At 37.2% G+C, this 21587-nt stretch overlaps 1 protein-coding gene across 1 annotated transcript in view; it reads right to left on the reverse strand.

Annotated features, from left to right (window-relative positions):
• Positions 1–21587, reverse strand: part of epha7 (eph receptor A7) — an 81987-nt gene that overhangs the window by 47316 nt on the left and 13084 nt on the right. The window contains 3 exon segments of the mRNA XM_042747260.1: positions 5009–5202; positions 5204–5342; positions 14088–14243. Of these exon segments, the coding sequence (XP_042603194.1) occupies positions 5009–5202; positions 5204–5342; positions 14088–14243 (489 nt within the window).

The raw sequence follows: 21587 nt of genomic DNA on the forward strand, positions 1-21587 counted from the left end.
TTTCTATTTTAATATATTTAAAAATATATTTATTCTGTCGATGGCTAAGCTGAATTTTCAACAGCCTTTAGTGTCACATGATCCTTCATTCTAATATGCTGATTTAATTCTCAAGAAACATTTCTTATCATTATCAATGTTGAAAACATTTGTCATGCTGCTTAATATTTCTGTGGATTCCGTGATACATTTTTTCATGATTCTTTTAAGAATAGAAAGTTCAAAAGAACAGCATTTATATGAAACAGAAATATATATATATATATATATATATATATATATATATATATATATATATATATATATATATATATATATATATATATATATATATATATATATATATATATATATATATATATATATATATATATTATAAATGTTTTACTGTCACTTTTGATCAATTTAATGTGTTCTTGCTAAAAATCATAATGACCCCAAACAGTTGATCATGTAATATAATATATTTTTATCATATTCATCAGCAGAGGTGGGAAGGGTGGTTTTATTTTGACGGTTTTTATATATATATGAATAATACAAACTGACTGTTTTTTTTTATTTTTTATTTTTTTGGCATTTTCGCCTTTATTATGATAGGGCAGATCAAAGCTAACAGGAAGTGAAGTGGGAGCGGGAACGGGAAAGGTCCTCGGGTTGGGATTCTCTCTATACCACACTCCCCACAAGCTAAAACTGATGAATAAAAAAAAAAAAAAAAAAAAAGTATTTATTAATGTGCATTAGATCAATTTTAATTCTTGCTTCTCACCCCTAATGCTCTTCACCTTTCCATTCTGTCTCTTTATACTCTTTCTGGTATCCTTTCCCAGGTAATAAGACTTGGGAAGAGCTTAAAAGATGCTATTTTTCTACTCTGAAGGCCTTGATAAAGTCATCAGTGTTAATGAGTGTCCTGCTCTGTCTGACCGTCTGGCAGCTTATTGTTTCAGGAAACTCCATTCTCGCCCATTATGAAGTAGTCATCCATTGCCGTGGTAACCAAGGGGTAAAATTGCACCTGTAAGGCTCTGGCGAGCAGAGAATTGAGCATGCTCAGATAGGGTTAAATTTTCCATCTCGGTTCTAAACAAGGAGCTGATTGTCCAGGGCTCCTATCAGTTTGCCATCACAGTGAACCTGTTGTATTCAAATGGAAACTGTGCTTAATTATTAAAGGTGAATCTTTAAATATATGAGTAATTGAGTGGGCAACCATTTCAATTTCATTCAAATGAGGATACATGCAAAGCTAGAATCAAGGACGTGCAGTTGATTTGTCCATTTGGTAGTCCTGTATAATTAGACAGATTTGCCTGACCACAAACAGACGCTTTTCTTAGAGGGACTTAGAAGATGGATTCCTGTATTCAAAATCAGCTGAATGAAGTGCAAAGAAATGTTCATTTAAATTATGTTGCTAATGATAAAATATCAAAACTACCAAAAATCCAAAACGAGCCAACCTCACTAAAGCTATATTCACATGTTGTTTGGGATCCAATTCAAATCGTATTCTTGGAAATCCGTTTTAGTCTGACTGGTCAGATCGGATTTAGCGTAGCTTTTTCACGTTCTCATGCCATGTAAAACGTAAACACATCAGAAGTTTCTGTATAAATCTTTGCAGAAACAAGCTTGTGTTTTTGCGAACTGCAAGTCAAGTGGAAAAAGACAATATACTGCTAGTATACGCAGAAACCAGCAGAAACGGCAGCACAGAATAAAGTCGCAAATTCCAGCTTTCTTTTGTTTCATAGAACGAAATATAATCCAGAACGACGGCAACATGTTGTCATGTTGTTAAGACAACATCCGTATTGCAAACAGTGACTGTGTCTCATTTAGAAGGCCGTGCCCTCCAGAGGTCGCATTCAAAGGCTGCATATGTCATCAAGGCTGTCTCATTTCAGAAAAGAAAGTAGGACACTCCAAATGCGACCTTCGAATGCGACCTTCTTTCACAAGAATTCAGAGGATGCATGAGGTGTATCCTTCACTGCTACAAATAAACCGCAATTCTTTTTGTCTCAGTAAATAACCGTCGTTAATTTGAAAAATGCCGGTGCCGGCAGATGTACACACAAGCGCAGATGTGGTGTTTACAACTTACCTTAAATTGCCTCCAGTAAAAACAGATAAACTTTGTTCTTAATATCCTCCTCCTTTGTTTTCTGTAACAGATGTCTGTTGTACATACGCTGAAACTTTGAACAAAATGAAACAAGTAAAAGCATTTGTTTTGTTCAAATTACTTTCCAAATTTTTAAATAATTTTCCTTTTAAGTAGTGTGAGAGCTCAACGACGCTGTACATGTGTTGGCATAGCAACGTCATACTTCCTGTTTCCTTTTCCACCCATCCTATGAAGACCATCTCGTTTAATTCTAGGTTGAGGAGATTTCGTATACGCATCCTACAGAGGATACGACCTCCAGAGGTTTCGACCTCCGGAGGGTGCAGCCTTCTAAATGAGACACAGCTTGTATTGTTGTTGTTGTTTTTAGCGTTGGCATAACAACGCAACGGCATTGCCATAGAAACCAACGCACATTCCGGATATGAATAGTTGCGATACACTTTGTGGACTGTTAGTTCTTCAAATCTGATTCTATGCGGATAGTCACAAAATCGGTTTTGGGTTGACAGTCTGAACGAGGCTTAAATGACTAACCTGTCATTGGAAGACTAGTTGAATTGTCAACCATAGAAACCCATTCCTAGCTAGAATCTATTCACATTCAAATAGGGAATTTTTATTCTGTCCTCCATTTTTGGCCTATTCTGTAGTTTGAAAGACATGAAAAACGAAACTGGTTATGCTGGCACTACAGAAAACAGGGCTTTACTAATATATTTTCTCAATCTGACAATAACTAATGACTAAATATTGCCCAGGGTGGCTGGTGTAATTGTCTGTTGTCAGTATGCCAGACATAATTACGGCCAGCTCTCACTTTGAGACAAGGGTCTTTTCCCTCGCTCTCTGTCCCTTATCTCGGTTTCTCTCTCTGCTCCTAACCTACCAAGGTGTCCGTGTGTCCTTGTGGCTCCTTACTCCAGCGAGTGTCTCTGTCACGATCCCTGTCATGAAACATACATCATTCCCTCTCCCCTTCCTCCTTGGCTCCGTTCCTCCCTCATTTTACTGGCTGCCGGTCATTATCGCCTCTCCCTCTGTGTCTCTTCCCTCATCTCTCTGTGAACACGTGCATGCACGAGCTGCTTCTGTTATCCTGTCACTGACCTTGTTTTGTTTGCAAACCATAAAAACAACAAAAATGCAAATGAGAACTTGAGTTTTGAATGCAGGTGGTGAAACACTAGGGATGCACAAAACTACACACTGTCAGAATCAACGAGTCTGTAAATTACCTGAATGACTGGAAGACTAATTGGTCTAGATTAAAAAAAAAAAAAAATCTTTGATAGTGTTTACATAAAACATATTCCTGCATTCCAAAACAGCTGAACTAAGCACAACAGAATGGAACAGGAAGCAGGATTCCCGAGACGCAACACAACAGTAAAAAATATCTGTCTTGAAGATCTTAGGTGCTTTACTTAGTATGGTGTCTAGATGAGAATAACATATAATAATCTCGATAAAGATAAAATAGACTAGATATTTAAAATATTTAATATTATATATTTTGTAGACAAAAGGAGATAAACTAGACAACATACCGTAATGAAAAATAAATATACTACAATGTATTTATTCAAATATACTAAACTGGTATACTTAAAGTCTGTGAAATAAAAAAATAAAAAAACTAATTTAGTGCTTAATGCAATTTAATTGTGCAGAAGTAGTGCTAAAGTCCAAATAAATATATACTGAAGTATATTTAATTGTGCTAAAGTTTAACTATTGCAAGTATACTTCAGGTACACTTTAAATATCTAGCATTTAAAGACATATTTATTAAAGATCATACAATCATCATTGTATTTTAGACAACATTATTTAAAAATCAATATAAACGAATCAACATACATGTCTAGATAAAAATTTATATATTATCTAGATGAAAAAGTCAGCTTCACTAATCAACTAGTCAGTTGTTGGATGATTAGTTGATTAATCAGCCCTTGTGACCATCCCTACGTAACATATCAGATACAGTGGGATCTCTTCTCTAGACAACAAAGACTCACAACGAAACAGTCAAATATTGTATGTGTGCACGTACAACAACACTGCAGTCTATGCACGAGTTGCTGAAGTGCGGTACTAAGCTATCACTGTCTACTAACCTCTTGTTAATGCCCAGAACCAGTATGCATTTGAAGGCAAATTGTATTTCATGGATGCTTGGGCATGAAAGAGAAATCTTGTTTTGCAGATCCATAAAAAATAGTTCATTAAAAAACATGCATTTCTCTAGCATGTGCAGTCTCAGAAACAGCTCTTAAATTATGGCCAACTTCCGAGAGAGTGAGTGTGAGAGAAAGAGAGAAAGAGGGAGAGCCAAAGACAGGCAACCACTCGTCGAGCTAATAATGTTTGCGGCCATGACTTCAGCACCAATGCAAGCATTTGCCACCCATTTAATTTCAGGGGATAAAGTGAAAGCTCATATAATTTATCAAGAATTCAACAAAGAGTCTTGCCGAAATGTCAACCATGGCGACTGTAAGTGATATTTAAAGGTGGCAGTTCTTCTGGCAGACAATAAAAACTAAAGGGGAAATGAGAGAGGTATTCTTGTGCGTGACTTCTATTATTTATCATCTGTTGTTGTTCACCACTGTATCGTCGCCACAAAAGCACATATTATGAACTGCAGGAACACAGTTGCCAGATAATTTGTAAAATTATCCCAACGGTGGTAAGTACAGAAACATGAATGCACTAGTTGGAAATTATACAGCCTTGAATTGAGAGTGCCGTCCAACCAAGCAACATGAAAAACACCAGAACTTCCCTCTTGCCTAAAAAAAGCATCAAAAGCACATCAGAATGGTGTCAAGCCGAACAGCCACCAAAGTCCAAACCTCTTACCTGCTTGGCTGGTTGCGATGCTGACAGCTGCAAACAGTCGCTGGGTACGGCTGAGGTCGGACACGCCGTTCACGGCCTCGACCTCAAAGGTGTAGTTTGCGTGCGCTAACAGGTCGGTGATGGTGACGTAGGTGTCCGTTAATCCACTCTGCTGTGGCGAGTAGCCAACATTGCTCCCGCAAGGAAAGCACTTCTGGCTCCCAGGTGCAGCGGCGGCATATAATCCGGTACGTCACGTCGTTACGGCCACCTGTGTCAGCCGGCGGGGTCCACTCTAGGCTGACGGTGGTGTGGTTGATGTTGTAAAGCATGTTCTGAGGAGCTGATGGTGGCCCTGTAATAAGAAAAGAGGAGGATGCTTAGATAAACATGTGACATATTTAATAGCACTCTAGTCTTTTTCTTGAGACAAAAACACCAAGGAAATATGAGAAATCTGGGCCCTTGGCAAATCCTGACATGCAGTTATACCATAACCTAGATACATAGAGATGTTATGCAGAAGAATGCTGGGAAGTTTAACTTGAGTGCTGCCAAGATCGATGTAGACCAGGGATGTAGCAAAACAATGAAACGATGAACAACAGGATACTGTTTCAAGGTAGAAAACCTTGAGATAAGACCGCCTTGGTACTCATTTACTCGGTAGCATTTCATTACTGAGCTATGAGTTATGAGTTTCCTGTGGAAAGAAAAGAGGTGATACAATTGCCAAAACACCTTGCCAGGGTGACAGGGAGTCTAAGCCATGGAAGACAGGGAGTCTGAGTCACTTCCAGAATTTAAGAGTCAGATCATGAGCGAGTTGTCGCCCTGACAATAGCAACAGTGCAGGATTCCGCTCAGCCTACAATAACCAGCTCACAGACGGATGACCACAGTGGAAAACAACCCATCATCCCCTAATCCCCGCCAGTGCCAAGGAATCTGGCGCGTCTCATAAAGCAATGATTTATACTTTGCTACTTTTATCCAACCACCAAGCCCTTGCTTTTATCACCCTAATGTTTTTATAACGGCACCGCTGCCTGTTCAATATCTCTTTTATTAGAATGTGTCTTTGTGATGGTCTTGCATCATGGGTTTGCCGTTTTGGAGAGGTTCGATTTTTGTACCTCAAAGTGAAATAGCGACCTGTACATGTCTACTGATGTAGAGCTGAATAGGCGTTTTCAATCTGTTCTCTAGTGGAGCTTAGCTCACGAGAGGGATTGTGGGATTGACAACAGAGCAACTGGTGAGCATTTAAAAAATAAGATATGTTAGCAAGAGGTGAAAATGTCCACCAATGACGTCTCTCATAGGAATTCAAAATCTGCAGATAGTTTTTATTGTTTTTTGTCTTTTTGTAGTTTACAGATTATTTTTAAAAACAGTTGTTCACAATAATAAAAATAATAATAATTATAATAATAATTAGGTTTCAAATGGTATTTGCAAGCTTTGGGCAATATTACACCTATACTGGTTTGTTTGCATAAAAACTAAAACATTAAAACTTAAATATATACTTTTGTCATAATATTTAAATGTTCTGGAGGATAATCGATAAATGGATATTGTTAATATTCAAAATAAATAAATAATATTTTAATATATACAATTAATAAATAAAAACTTCAAAATATAATGAACAGTACGAAAATTGTATTTTCAGATTTGCTTTTTAAAACTTTTTTAAGATTACATTGAACTGTATTATTATTATTTTTTTTTTAATAATGATTATTTGAAAATAATTTAATTATTTTACAAACAGTTTTAAAGATGAATTTTAAGTGAGTGTTAGAGGATGGCAAAAGTAAAATATGTTAAAGTAGTATAACTGAGTATGAAATAACATCCGATTCAGGTAAATTAAATACCGTTGGCCAGTGCAATTCCAAAACAGTGCCGATTGGTGTGAAAATTTCTGCTATTGATTTCCTAACAACTGCGCAAATTAAAGAACACAGATGCAACATCTCATTTACATATAGACAAATGCAATATACCAAGCACAGCGCAAATTAGCTTAGTCACAAATAGAGAAGAAATAAAGAAGCCACAATACGTTGAAAAGAACGGGAGGCCAAAATATGAAGGGTTGCAATAAGTTTTGATAGACCTGGTATTGCGTGACTCCTAGTTGAGGGTTCCAAGTCATCTTGTATTTCCTGAAGCAAATTAAAAATAACATGACTTGGCAAAAGATATGTTCGCATAATGTGTTTTTCTTGCATTCTAAATAAACTAATACATGTGGGAAAAAAATCCTCTCCCTTCTACCAAATGCTCACTGTTCTCTACGGTGCCTCCTCCTAGCAACAATAATCACAGCCATTTCAAGTGCAAAATAGTTTAAGACTTGCTTTTTTGGGGCGTTAAATAATGGCGCAAATACCAGTAATTTGACGAGTGCCAACATTAGTAAATCGTGTTGCATGATTCATTTTAATACTCTCCTCCCATAACTTGTGTGTCTGAAAGGGAAACTCCTACAAATGCATATTCGATAAGGTCAGGTGCAAAAATAACTTTGAAAACACCTTTTCAACACTAATTCGTCCTGACAGTACTATTTTAATGCCAAAAGATGGTTTGCGCTGGCCCTGTATCTCTAATATGAACTGATAAATGATGTGGTACCAGTATATTTTGCATATACTGTGTATATTGTGTAGTATACTTTGGGCATTCTGAAATAAAGTTTGCACTTTTACCTAAGTGATGTCAAGGTCATTTTATCGCTACAAAACGCAAAGTCGTGTGTCGCCAGTACCGCCTGTCTGCAAAACTGGGGACATTTACTAACAAAACACTCAATGCATATGAATGAGGGGAAAGAGCAAGCATTAGAATTGTGCGAATGGTTAATATGACACTTAAAGTTTGCTCCTCATTAAAGCTAATGGCACACACATCCATCCATATTCATCAAAGTAGGAGGGGAACGAGTGAACAGAGGAGATGAAAGGGCCACCTGTGGCAGGTGAAGAGATGTGGTCCGTCTCTCCATCTCTCTCTTCTCTGTATCTATCTCTCAATCTCCAAGCACAACTTCACCTACTGATGCTAATGATGTCCCTCCTACTCAATTTCCCTGGGGGAGAGCCACAACACACACACAAACACAAACACACACTCATCCTCCTGAGACTTTAGCATTCTATTTCTATGGTTACCTATAAGAATAATAATAATAACACTAATGGCTCCATTTGGCAGGGCCTTCTCATTCTGCTCTTGAGTGGCAGAGATCAAGGGATTGTTTATCTATGGACAGCTGAGACAGGAAGGGACTCAAGTCAAGCTGTGATTGAGAATATCTATTCAGTCGACGAGGCAGCACTGAGATGAATCACTACTGGAAAGGTCCTATTGATTTAATTCTCACAAAATGTTAAATAAAAGCACTGTAATCTAATAACAACCCATGATGTTGTTCAAATTTCATGATTTGAGGCTTTGTATGAAACTGCCCGGTCCGTCAATCACTTAATGCACAATGTTTTTGTATGAAGGTACGATGGTTTCAGACAGCTTACAAGGCACCACGCCTGATATAGATGTAGAACAAATTCATGTTTTAGACATATCCAAGCAAATATTTAAAGGGATAGTTCACCCAAAAATGTAAATTCTATCATTAATTACTCACCTTCATGTCGTTCCAAGCCTGTAAGACCTTCGTTCATCTTCAGAACACAAATTAAGATATGTTTGATGAAATCTGAGGGCTTTCTAACCCTGCACAGACAGCAATGCAACTGCCACATTCAAGGCCCAGAAAAGTAGTAAGGAAATTGTTAAAATAGTCCATATGACATCAATAGTTCAACCTTAATTTTATGAAACTGCGAGAATACTTATGTGCACAAAGAAAACAAAAATAACAACTTTATTCAACAATTTCTTCTCTTCTGTGTCAGTTGATGCAAGTTCACAACCGTACCACAATGCAAGGTTGAACCACTGATGTCACATGGAAATAACCTTAATTTTGTGTTGCAAAGATGAACAAAGGTCTTACAGGTTTGGAACGACATGATTTTCATTTGCATATGGCAAATGCATAATGTACTTTTTTATTATTATTATTATAATTAAAATAGTATAATTTATCTCTTTGTATACATGGAATCACAATCGAACATTTGTCATTTTTTTTCATTTTCCGTATTTTTTTTTTAAGTACAGGATGAAAACAATGAGTATAGCATGAAAAAGGCTAAAGCAAGACTTTCCTGTCGAGGGTACATCTGGCATCTGGAGAGTCCTGCATTCATCTTTTTTTTTTTATTCACTGTTGAGAGCGTCATCGTCTGCTGGTTAACAACAAAATGCCCTCTGAGTTTACTGTTCTCATTTGCTCTTTCACACACGAGTGCATATGTGTTTCTATATATGTAATCTGTCACCTCCTCTGCAGTCTGCTTTAAGACTGATTCTGCAGGGACGCTGGAGTAAGTCTGGGAGAAACTGGGACAAATATCTGCCACAGACAGCTTGATTCTCTACACCACAAACCAAACTATTCTTTTAATGGGTATGAAGCTTGCTTTAAACCTGTGTGCACTCTTTCACACTCTTTCTTTTTGCTTTCTCCTTGAACCTTCTTTTAAAGATCTTTACAGATTGTATAGCCTCAAACCGCCCACAGCTGGTTCACGGAGTATGTGATTAAGATTACACACAAAAATGCTAACTTCTCTTCTGTTTTTTCCTGTGTTTTCTGTACAGTCGTTCACAGAAAGGGCTGTGTCATCTGAATGATTTTTATTTAATTTTTTTCACAGCGGCCTATTGTTGTGGTATAATCTATTTCGGATAAACCCGCCCTTAAATGGCGTGTAAAAACAAATGTGATTGATTGCTTTATATGCAGGTCTTGCCCTGTCCAAGTAGGCTGTTCTTGGCCAGAATGAGCTACATTGTGGACCACACTTTAATCCTTCAGTAAAAAGTCTGGCAGATAAGATTAAGTGACACATTTCTAACAGTGATTTTTAACATGTAAAGAAGCTGAATATCCCTCCAATCCAAAGAGTGAGATAATGAATGCGAAAAAAAGATAATAAAATCATCCTTAAATTTAGGAAAATGTGGTCACGATTCTTACCCTTGCTGTTTTCCTGTGAGAAAATGTTAATTAGGTCAACCTGCTGATCTTGTGTGTGTGTGTGTGTGTGTGAAGCCTGAAGTCTCAGGCCAAGCAGCACTGGAGCTTAACTCAGGAATCCAGTTGTTATCTGCACATTGAGCAGCTCTTGGCTGTCTTAGTGCTACTCCTCCTAGTAAAGGATAATTCACCCAAAAATCTTGTCATTCACTCACCCTCACAGTCATTTTTTTTTTTCTGTGGGACACAGAAGATGAATCTTAACAAAAATCCCCTTTTTTCAATCTAATGAAAGGTAATGACATTTTTGTTGACTATATATCTTTTGCAATCAATGTTGGGGTGAATTATGACTTAAATTTCAGTCTGCTTGTTACACAAAAGCAAAAAACATAGTTTATACTCTTCCGTTCAAAAACTATTGTAATGAGTTTAATGAAGTCTCTTATTTATTTGATCAAAAATACAGTAAAAACAGCAATATTGAGAAATATTATTACAATTTAAAATAATTGTTTTGTTTGAATATATTGTGAAATGTATTTTTTTTTTTATTCCTTGGAATGGTAAAATTGAATTTTCAGCAGCCATTATTCCAGTCTTCAGTGTCACATGATACATCAGACATCAATCTAACAGCTGATTTACTGCTCAAGAAATATGTCTTATTATTATCAACCTTAAAAAAAAAAAAAAAAAAACAGTTCTGCTTAATTTTTTTTTTTTTTGTGGAACTCATGATACTCTTTTCGGGATCCTTTGATGAATAGAATGTTCAAAAGAAAAGCATTTATTTTGTAACACTGAAAAAGTCTTTACTATCACTTTTGATCAATTTAATTCATACTTTCTGATGAGAAAAAAAAACTGAACTCAAAATGTTTAAAAGGTAGTGTCTATACGGGTTGTATTTATAGTGATTTTTCGCCACAGAAGAAAGAAAGAAAGTCATACCAGTTTGGAATACCATGAGGATGAGTAAATGAGATATTTAATTTTTTGAGTGTCTATCCCTTTAAGACTCACCACACTAATGAGGGTCCCAGAAGGCCGCTACTTCTGAACCGTGTTTAAACAGTCCTGCCACTAATCCTTAATCTACAAACATGGCACCTGAACTTTGGCCTTACTTGTACCAAGTACCATGGCTAGATTGAGGGATGTAGCCGGAGAGAGATGGTCGAGAGAGGCTGATTTTATTACTGTACTCCTCTCCCTTAGCAACTGTGGGAAAAAGGAAAGTCTTGCCCTCAGGGACATGTCAACGAATGGAGGTGACGATTCCAGGGCTTGAAGAGAGCTGAAAAGAGAGTATGTAGGTTATGCGCTCTCACTTTCTCTTACTTTCTTTCTCACTTTTTCAATGTCTCCCGCTCTCGCTTTTCCTCTTTTTCTCTCTGTCACAAAGTCCCACCCTCCTACCGCCCCTTCTAGACCTTCGCTAGTGCCGACACCTTGCGCAGCTGTCAAGTGATTGATGTCATCTCTGAAAGCTGTCAAGAACTCCCTTCTTTCGTTCTATCTAAAAAGGAAAAAAAAAACTTCTCTCAAACGCAGCAGGCTCACCTAAATATCGCCCATTTATCTTTACGCCTCACAGGTTGTGGTAAACCGGGAGAATTTATGCCAAACCATTGGGATTATTTTGTACTGTAGGTTAAAATCTCAAATAAGTGAATATTTCTGAAAAACTTTGTGCTGTTTTTTCTTCCTTTACAACAGTGGCAGACCTTTCTTCAAGTGAATATGAATTCCTTTCACTCTGGAAATCTAATTTCATTAAGGCCACTCTTAATCCGTGTTCTGAGGAGCTGAGTGCGTATTGACAGAGCTTAAGATTCGGTAGGTTTACACCTCGCTCATTTAAAAAGCTGTCCATCAGGGTGTTTATTCAGCGAATGTAAATTCACCCCCAATTACCATTCAGTTCCATGCGGCTTTAAATCCCCAAAAAAGAAATCTTCATCCCAGACAATTCAGATGGTCACATAACTTAATCCTGAGATAATTAAGACAAGTCTGGTGAGGACAGTATTTTGCATGCACAACACTTCAAAAGAGATGCGATTTATGTTTGTTAAAGTTTTTTGTTTTACCCCCTTGATTTGCATTTTTTTCCCTCCTGTCACATCCTGATTATCCCAAACTCTTGCCAGATCCTTTATGACTCACTGTGATTTAGAATCCTCCCTTAATTCTTTGTGCATCTGGATTTCTTCTTTAACGTTATGTCTTTGTGATTTAACAATACATGGTGTGGCCTACATCATTCTACACTACTGTCCAAAAGTTTGGTAAGATTTTTTAATGTTGCTACATTTGTTTGATCAAAATTACTAAGAAAGTAAGAAATATTATTACAAATATATATATATATATATATATATATATATATATATATATATATATATATATATATATATATATATTTCTATTTAAATGTATTTTAAAATGCAATTTATTCCTGTGTTGGCAAAGCTAAATTTTCAGCAGCCATTACTCCAGTCTTCAGTGTTACAAATCATGACAATGACTTCACCATTAATTTTACCTCTGAAAAAGTCATTGCGAGAAACTACATGACTCTTAATCCCTGCGTTCTGAGTGCATTTTTCAGTAACGTCAATGTTTTCATGTCCAGACAGAGTAACAACAGCCAGACTGTGGTCAGGGGAGCAACAGATCTAAAGTGTACTTGGAGGGAGAGAGAAAGAGGAAGGCAGCTGAGACGAGAGTAATTGAGTGGTGAATTCGAGGCCTGTGTTTTCTCTGTTCTCTGATTGGGGGGCGATGGGCAACAATTAGACTAGCCTGTTTTAGTGTGATCATCTCTTTTGGAAAGCAGCGGTGAGACAAATGTGGGGGAGGTACTGTAAGAAAGAAGAAATGAGGGTGGATACATACTGGAAAATACTGTAGAGGTAAAGCATAGTTGAATGATTAATGCATGACATGTGTCTTAGCATAGCCTACACATCTGCCCTGATCCACAACAGCAAAGCTAGGGTCTAATATGTTTCTCCCATCTACACAAATTCATTTGTCATTCTCTGTTGTCTACTGTAGCATCATAGCACAATAAACCAAATTAAAATCATCATTATATGCCTTTGTGCAACTAAAGATAGATAGATAGATAGATAGATAGATAGATAGATAGATAGATAGATAGATAGATAGATAGATAGATAGATAGATAGATAGATAGATAGATAGATAGATAGATTTTTTTTCAGTATCGTTCAGCCCTAATACTTGCTTTAATGCGCTCTCTCCATCTCTTTGTCTTCAGGAAGTGAAGCATATCATGGGATTCTACCTGATTGAACCTGTCCTTGAGCATATTTCCAGATAGACCAACTTGCCCTGAACTCCCTCCCCGCCTCTTTTCACCCTTGTCTGGCCTGTGTAAATAAGTCATCAATGGCTGTAGAATAGACGTGTTATTCAAAAAGAGAGATGGCCAAGGAGAGGAAAGAAGAGGACAGGTGGTTATTAGAGGGAGGGAAGGAGAGGAAAGAACTGCTGAGACCGGCTTCCGTTTGTTCCGACTGTAATTACTGGAATCGTTATGCCCATTCAAACTGAATCCAAACACCTGCCCACTCAGATTTTTGAGTTGTTGATTTTATTATTATATAAAAAAAATATTTAAAAAAATCATGCTAAACAAATTCTGTAAGACTGGACTATCATGTCTCATACTTAAATTAAGTAAGAGCTACTAAGCAGTTAAACATGTTTTTGTTTTTTCTTCTCTCTCCTTGTTTTGCCTTGGGCACCAAGTGTGCCAGGACTGCCGCAGTACCCCTTAAAATACAGAGGTGCCTGTCACTTCTGGTACTTAAAATCTCCTCTGACAGGAAACAGACAATTGCTTGGAATTGGGAATGAGATACATCAGTTTGTGGATATAAAGATATAAAAGGGAAGTAAAGGAAAGGAAGAAGACCAAAGATTGACAAACGGCTCACTCACTAGTGCAGGCGACAGACGGGGGGTCAGAGAGGGCTCTGTAGTAGCCGTCCTCGCAGTCACATCTCCATGAGCCCTCTCTGTCGTTATAACTGTGTGCGGGACAACGGGAACACTGAAGATCCTGAGATGAAGACTTGTAGAATCCACGACCACAGGCTGGATGGTGATGGACAGAAAGAGAGAGAGAATTAGCATTTGTTCACATTTTGTATCATCTAGTGTTTGGATCAGACTGCCCCTTAAGCACTCTCATAAGAAAGAAAGAAAATGTCTCTTTAATATCTCAATCGTTTCTTCTCAGATTCTCAGATCATGGTCAATGTATCTCTTCTAGGGTTTTAGAAGAGATCTCAACATTTGCAATCACAAATCTGAGATTTTAACATGAACTCAAACTATTCTTATTTAATTTTCCCAGGCGCAAATGATCAGAGATAAGCAAACCATATGAATTTTATATTTACAGTCAGTCTTGTTATAGTTAAATAAAACTAAAATTATGAAAACATATTATTGGTAGTTATTATTGGTCAAATAAAATAAAATAAAATAAAATAAAATAAAATAAAATAAAATAAAATAAAATAAAATAAAAAAGTTTAAACTTCAAAAAGTAAAATGTTGCCTTTTACAGAAGAGCGTATGCCATCTGCGTACTGCTCAGAATTGCCAAAATGGCGCTACGCTGATTTGGAGAGTAACAGAGAAGAGGAATTGTTGAATAAAAAGTATTCTCGTCGCTTCATAACGTTATGGTTGAATCACTGATGGCAGATCGACTATTCTGACGATGCTTTTCATACTTTCCTGGACCTTGACACTGTTATTTATTTGGCAGTCTATGGGACAGTCTCAAGCCTCCCTGTTTTCATCCAAAATATCTTAAATTATGTTCCCGAAGACGAACAAAGTTTTTAGGGGTTTGGAACGACATGGGGTAAGTGATTAATGACAAAATTTTCAATTTGGGATGGAGTAACCCTTTAAGTTGAAGTACTAAAATTACTACACCTAAACTGAAATAAAAATAAATTAAAGATAAATATATACATTTTAAAAAAACATACAAACACACAAAAAAAATAGTCAAACATAAAATGAATTAAAATAAAAACTAATTATAAAAAAAAGTTAATTCAAAACAATAAATATATAATATGTAAATAATAATAAAATAGCACTGTTTACAGCAGGAATTTTGTCAACAAGTGTCCTTTTTTCTCCTAAGATGTTTTAAGACAAGTCAATACATAAAAAAAATAATAATAATAATAATCATTAAGCAATATGAAAAGATCAAACTCTGAGCACAAACATTTTCTGCTGGGTCATTACAACACACACACATCAACCAGGGGCCTTATATTCCTGATCACCCCAAAAGCACTAGCATGCTTGCCTTTACACCACCTCTAGCAGTCAGAAATGTCCTAGAGGCAAGGTTACTGTGGAAAATAGGAAACTTAAATGGATTATTTCAGTATTTCACCTTTTATGAGGGGAAAAAAGGACATCCCACAGGAAGCCAGGGATCAGAGACAAAGCAGAAATTAGGGCCAGATCGCTTTAGGCTATGCACAAGAATCACCCTCGCACGTCCCAATGACAACGAGTCATTTACTCCCACTCTTTATTTCATATTCCCATATGGGCCAAATTGCCAATGAAGCACCATAATCATATATTATTACTATTTGCATTATAATTAGACAACATTAAATACCTAATAAAATTATTTTTCCCTTTTATTTAGTTGTTCATGACTTTATAATTCATCACTAGAAACGGTGGTGTTAATTAACCTTCTGAAAAGGAAAAAATTGCAGAGAGAACAAGTCTGGGGTGATTCCACAGGCTGAGGTATTTTGTAGTTCACATCAGTAAGCAAAGAGAAATAAGCTATTTTCGGTTTGGCCTTTTGGTCGGCACTGCTGAGAGCCACTAATCCACACTTAGCAGCTGTTTGCTTAAAACCCCCTTCAGCCTAAAGAGGGAATCGGGCCCACATGATTTTTCTTAGACCCCAACCACGCCTGCATCCCCTGGATAAATATTACTTTGTTCACAGCTATGCATTTTAATGATTATTACCAGGGACACAACACTACTGATTATCAATTCCAAGCCTAGTTTTTAGATCTCAGTAGTTGCATTATTGTTTCAAGGCTTTCAAAAAGAGGAGAAAAAAATCCTGCAGCTTTCCGTGACAAGACTAAAATGGAGATCACACAGGAGGTCGGCCGATTTCCTCATTTTAAACACCACCTTGTTGAGATGGGGGGTGGCTGAGGGATACGGTATCCCCATTTCAGCTACATGAAAGCCCTGTCACTGTGTATTTAGCTCAGAAGCATGGCATGGTGTGGCTGTGCAACGTAAAGAACAAGAGCCTTCTGAGGCTGAGAAGTGGAGGAAAGGGATGTGATTTTATCTGGGATCTTTCTCAACCAGTGAGGACTTGTAATTGAAAGCAGAAATTCTAGTTCTTGTTGTAAGGAGGTGGTGCTGGCAAAGTGTACCGTGAAATAGACATGGTTTAATGGTATTCAGGTATTTTTCCATTCAGTATTCATTTAATTGTCTTGAATATTTTTTCATTGTGTAAATAAAATAATTACATCAAAAAAAGAACAAAAAAAAAAACATATTCAATAATATGTGTAGTGTCAAAACATACAGTATTAAGATTCCTTTCCATATATTTGTGCAGTGTTGTCTATGAACAAGGGATTTCAAATCATTGGAAAGGAGAAGTAAAGAAGGAGAGGTAAAATGAACGGGACGGGAAGGGAAGGAAAAAGGAAAAGGAAAAGGAAAAGGAAAAGAAAATGAAATAAATAATAATAAAAAAAAAAGAGAAACAGGACAGTTAAAAAAGGGAACAGGAAAGGGAAAGGAAAGGTAAGAAAATATGATGAAAAAAAGAAACAGGACAGGAAAGACAGAAACCATTTTCCTGGTAAGCTGGTGTGTCTGTTAGTTTTAGTTTTCAGCTCTGAGCCGATCTGTACGGGGAAGAGATCCCGCCTGAGCCTGAGAGCTCAAGACCTGGCTGTGGGCACCCAACGGCTCTCTCGTGAACACACTAAGATTAGCGCCATCGCAAATCACCAAAACAGGAGGACTCTCGACTGCCGACTCGACTGGCTTTTTACGTCTCTGAAGCGGGGACGGTTTATTTTTACATCCGTGTGATCAGGATTTGTTTATCACGGCGTCTAAGAAGCCCAAGTATCCCTGAGTTGTTTACACAAGCAACCAACCAGCAAATTAGGCCTCAAATCAAATGTAGCACTGACGCAGGGGCCCGCCTGAGAACCTGTCTCCACTCCACCTCTCTGGTTTTACTATGAGTGACATGCACAAACACGGCCATTTCTGGGGCCCAAATTCCTGCCCTCCCAAAACAGATGCGCAAATACTGGTGCTGAACTAGTCAAAAAAACACGCTACCATTGTGCTAACATCTAACCCACCACCGCAGAGATAAATGATAGCTTTGTTTTCCCCTTCCTGACAGCTTTATTTCAGTGGAAGAAAAAGATGAGGCTTGACCAATTATGCCTCCTTCTGCCATGCTGCATAATGTCTGCTATGTAATCATGACTGAATTAGCGCTACATGACCCTGTGTGCCAGCAGCTCTTGGGAGCATGCTAACCAATCTATAAAACTGACATTGAGACGATATCCTCCACTTAACTGCCCATTTCAGATCTGAATTGAAAACACGTTCTGCCAACATAAACGCTTGGCTGCTACATTGTGAAACGGAAAGGCAAAACGCTAGCTTAGATGGGTTTAAAAAGTTTGCTGAAGGACTTGGTGAGCACAGGCTTTATTCGAGCTGCCACTAGCATGAAGGCGAGCTAATGGGATGTGCTTGTTGACATGGGCACACAGAGCAGGCAACAGCAACCTCATTTACTGCACAAAGAAATTAGTCGGCCCCTTAGAAACACAGGTTGAGGTTAAACAGAACAACAGAGAAAGAGATTAAAACAGCCTGACATTCCTCCCAGAGTCTTTAGCAGGCGGCGAGTGCCAGCGTCGCTAATTTACCTTTCATTGGTCAAGCCCTCTGGTTCAGCTAAAGGGGAAAAAAACAGGTCTCTCAGTGGTTCTTACATGGCACTGATAATGCAGGAAGACTTTGCCTCTACAATATCTCAATCTCTTATATGTATTCCACCCAAGCCAGTCACACAAAAAAACATGTCTAGACATTTGTAACAAAACTTCTGATACTGATTTCCTCAAAATCAGCTTTAACACTATTTTTGGCCTTTGCAGCAATAAATGCCTCCTCATTTTTAAAGACTTAGTCGAGAGATGTAATAGCAACCCAGAGGTAAAATTCAAGACAATGTCCAGCTGAACTGCACAGACTGCTGACTTGTCTAAAATTAGCGTATTGACTACGAAATTCTCTAACAGTCCTCCCTCTAGGGAGGGTGAGGAAATGTCCTAATCACAGGCTTTCCTAAAGCAAGTGCTGGTTTTTCTCTTGGTCTTGTGCTGTCAGTTGTTTTCTCTTGTTGGCTTTTTTTTTTTTCAATGAAATTTCCTATAAACCTCTGGAATGCCCTTTGTAGACCTCAGTATATTATTTTCTGATCTCAGGCTATGTTCAGAATGGAACAGTAGTTTGCTACAAACAGAATACTGCATATTACACACTTTGTACCGAAAAATATGTGCACTTAATTGTACTGAATATGCACTTGTAGTATATGTTTTGGTGTAAAAAGTAATAAAAGTATATATCTTAAGAGAATACACTTCCAGGACTATGATTCTTAACACACGTACACGTTTAAAAAGTGCACTTTGTTGTTGTTTTTTTGTTTATGTATTTGTTCAAGTTTTATTTTATAGTAAACTTTAAATAATCATATTTTAATAATGTTTTAATAACTGCACTAACATGCACATATTTTAATAACTGCACTAACATGCAGTTTAGTGTTGCATTAAGATAGCAAATATTATTTCCGTAAAATGTACTTTCATTTTTCAGAAGGGCAGCCTTTTTAAAGGACTTTTTAATAGTAAGTGAAATAGTTTATAGAATATTATTTAACTATAAATGTTTCAAGTATTATGTCACCTTATTGTCAAATGACCTCGTAAATGAAATATCATATATGAGTATTGTCCTGCTAACATCTTGGAAATAAATAGGTAAAAGTCCAAACATTTGACATTCAAATCAAATAATGAGTTTTAAAAACAACTAATTAAATTTCATCACACTGGTAATGGAAGGTCAAGTCAAGCTCATTGCATTGTGGGATGCAGTATCTCATGCAGCGTGCTCTGTTGTATACTGTAAATTTTGGCAAATGTAGTAGGTCATCTGCATATTTCATATAGAACTTGCTCATACTGTGCACAGCACACAAATAACATTTCCGCAGTATATATTAAGCAGCATGCTAGTATGTGATGTTTAGAACTATGAGGACATCTGGGCATATATGCGAGTTATAGAAATTATCTGACATTAATTATAGTGAAACTTTTCTCTGCCGCATGCTGTAAAAAAGTATACAAATAAGATTAGCATTATATTTTTTACACTTGAATAGTGCACTTTCTGGCTATGAAAAAAAAAATAGTTATCAGTAGACACTATTATTTCCACCCCTGATGAAATCACTCTTAGAAAAACTAAAACCTTTCAAACTCACAGAAAGCCTGTTTCCATGCTGTCAGCCCTTGTGTGGCAAGCATTTTAATCTTTCCCCCTAAGAGGGCTAGAAATCTACCCAACTCCAGGAAATAGGCTAAGGGTACAAAGGAAAGGGGAAGAATCAAAAGGCAGCAAGAAAGCAACACATCAGGATGGGGTCCGGTTTTGGCCCTGCAGCCTTTGCATTTCTCCTACAACTGCTAGACTGAGTTGGGGAGCCGTAATAGTTACAGAAAAAAAAGACGAAAAGTTGGATTAGAGGGTTGTGAAAATGTCAGATTAAAATGTTAAAAGATGGATCTTATTCGGCGCTATTCGCACAGTGCTCCACGCATTACTGGGAGCGAACAGGTTGGATTAGGGGTGTGTTCCTTTACATGCAGACAAGAATCTCATTCATGGCAGCTACCTGTGTGGAGGAGAGATAAGTAGCTTTCCGTCAGAAACAAAGAGAAGATTAGCATTCTCTTACACTGTGCTGAAGGACACACCAGGATGCCCTCTGAAGCCCTCAGAGAGGAACAAGAAAGACTTTTGAAGAAAGAACAGATCAAAGCCTGTCAGAGTCCTCCTAAATATAGTTAAAATGTTAACATCATGAATCGTGCCAAAAAAAACAGCTGTTAACTTAACAAAAAAAAGTCACATCAGTGCCACAAACACTTATTTAATTTTTTTTTTTTTATTTTTTTTTTTTTTTGGCGGTCTATGAATGAAACACTAATAAAAAATAATAATTGTGAAAGGGTAAAAACAAACAAGAGGAAGAAGCTCTGTCACAAACCTTCAGGAAAAGCAGCTGTTAAAATAATTTGCATGCCGCTAAGCTAAATAAATTTTACAACACATGCAATGGCATCTTTTGTGCACAACACAATGCTTCTCTTTTACATGTATATTTTACACAGAATAGGGCAGGAACGTTATATCTCTGCAATTACTGCTGAATGCATTATGCTTTGACAGTCACATTTCTGTTGGCTGGAGGTGGACATCGTCGCTGCCAAGAAAAGATCTTTCAACTTGTTCCTCATTTCTCATGTGAGGCAGAGTGCAAATAAATGTGATTACGCTCAAAATACGGCCTGGATGGACATAAAATTGTGGCAAAATACTGAAAGAAGGGAACTGTAAAATGTTATTGCTGTTAAACAGACCAAAAAAGGGAGAGATCCATTTCAGCTAAATACAACAGCTCAAATCATCCTAATAGCATCTGCCCAGATGGCTTTCCTGGCACATGGTATGTTCTGTGATAGCGGAAAAGAAGGAAACATGAAATGTCACTTTTACAGTGAAAAGAAGCGCTTTTAGAACAAAGTGGCCTTTTAGGAAAAAAGGTTTTGGGCTTTCACCAGAATTTAAAATGCCTCAGGTGAAATGCTTCCTTCCAAGTGTAAATGCTGGTCGTTTGTTTGTGGCTGATTGCAAAATAGAAAATGGAAGCATATCCTGAGGCAACCGCACGTCCCCTTCCATGTCATTCGGCCTGATTTACTGCAGTGATTAATGGAAAACAAAGAAATTTTAACAGTAAACAAATGACACCACAAATCATTAGCTATGTTTATAACACTTTGGGTCTACAATTCAAAAAATGAGAATCAGATTGCAAAGAATCTGAAATTGGATTGCATTTTTTAGTTTTGACAAAAATGAGTGCATGTAAACATATCAATTTGTAGCATTATGCCCCTTTCACACAAAGGACGTTAACGATAAAGATATAGTTCTAAAAATCTTTCTCAGTATTAAAGTATATCAGAGTCCACACCACAACTATAACGACAAAGGCACAGAGAAACA

This window comes from Cyprinus carpio, chromosome B20, assembly GCF_018340385.1.
Source record: "Cyprinus carpio isolate SPL01 chromosome B20, ASM1834038v1, whole genome shotgun sequence".
Taxonomy (NCBI): domain Eukaryota; kingdom Metazoa; phylum Chordata; class Actinopteri; order Cypriniformes; family Cyprinidae; genus Cyprinus; species Cyprinus carpio.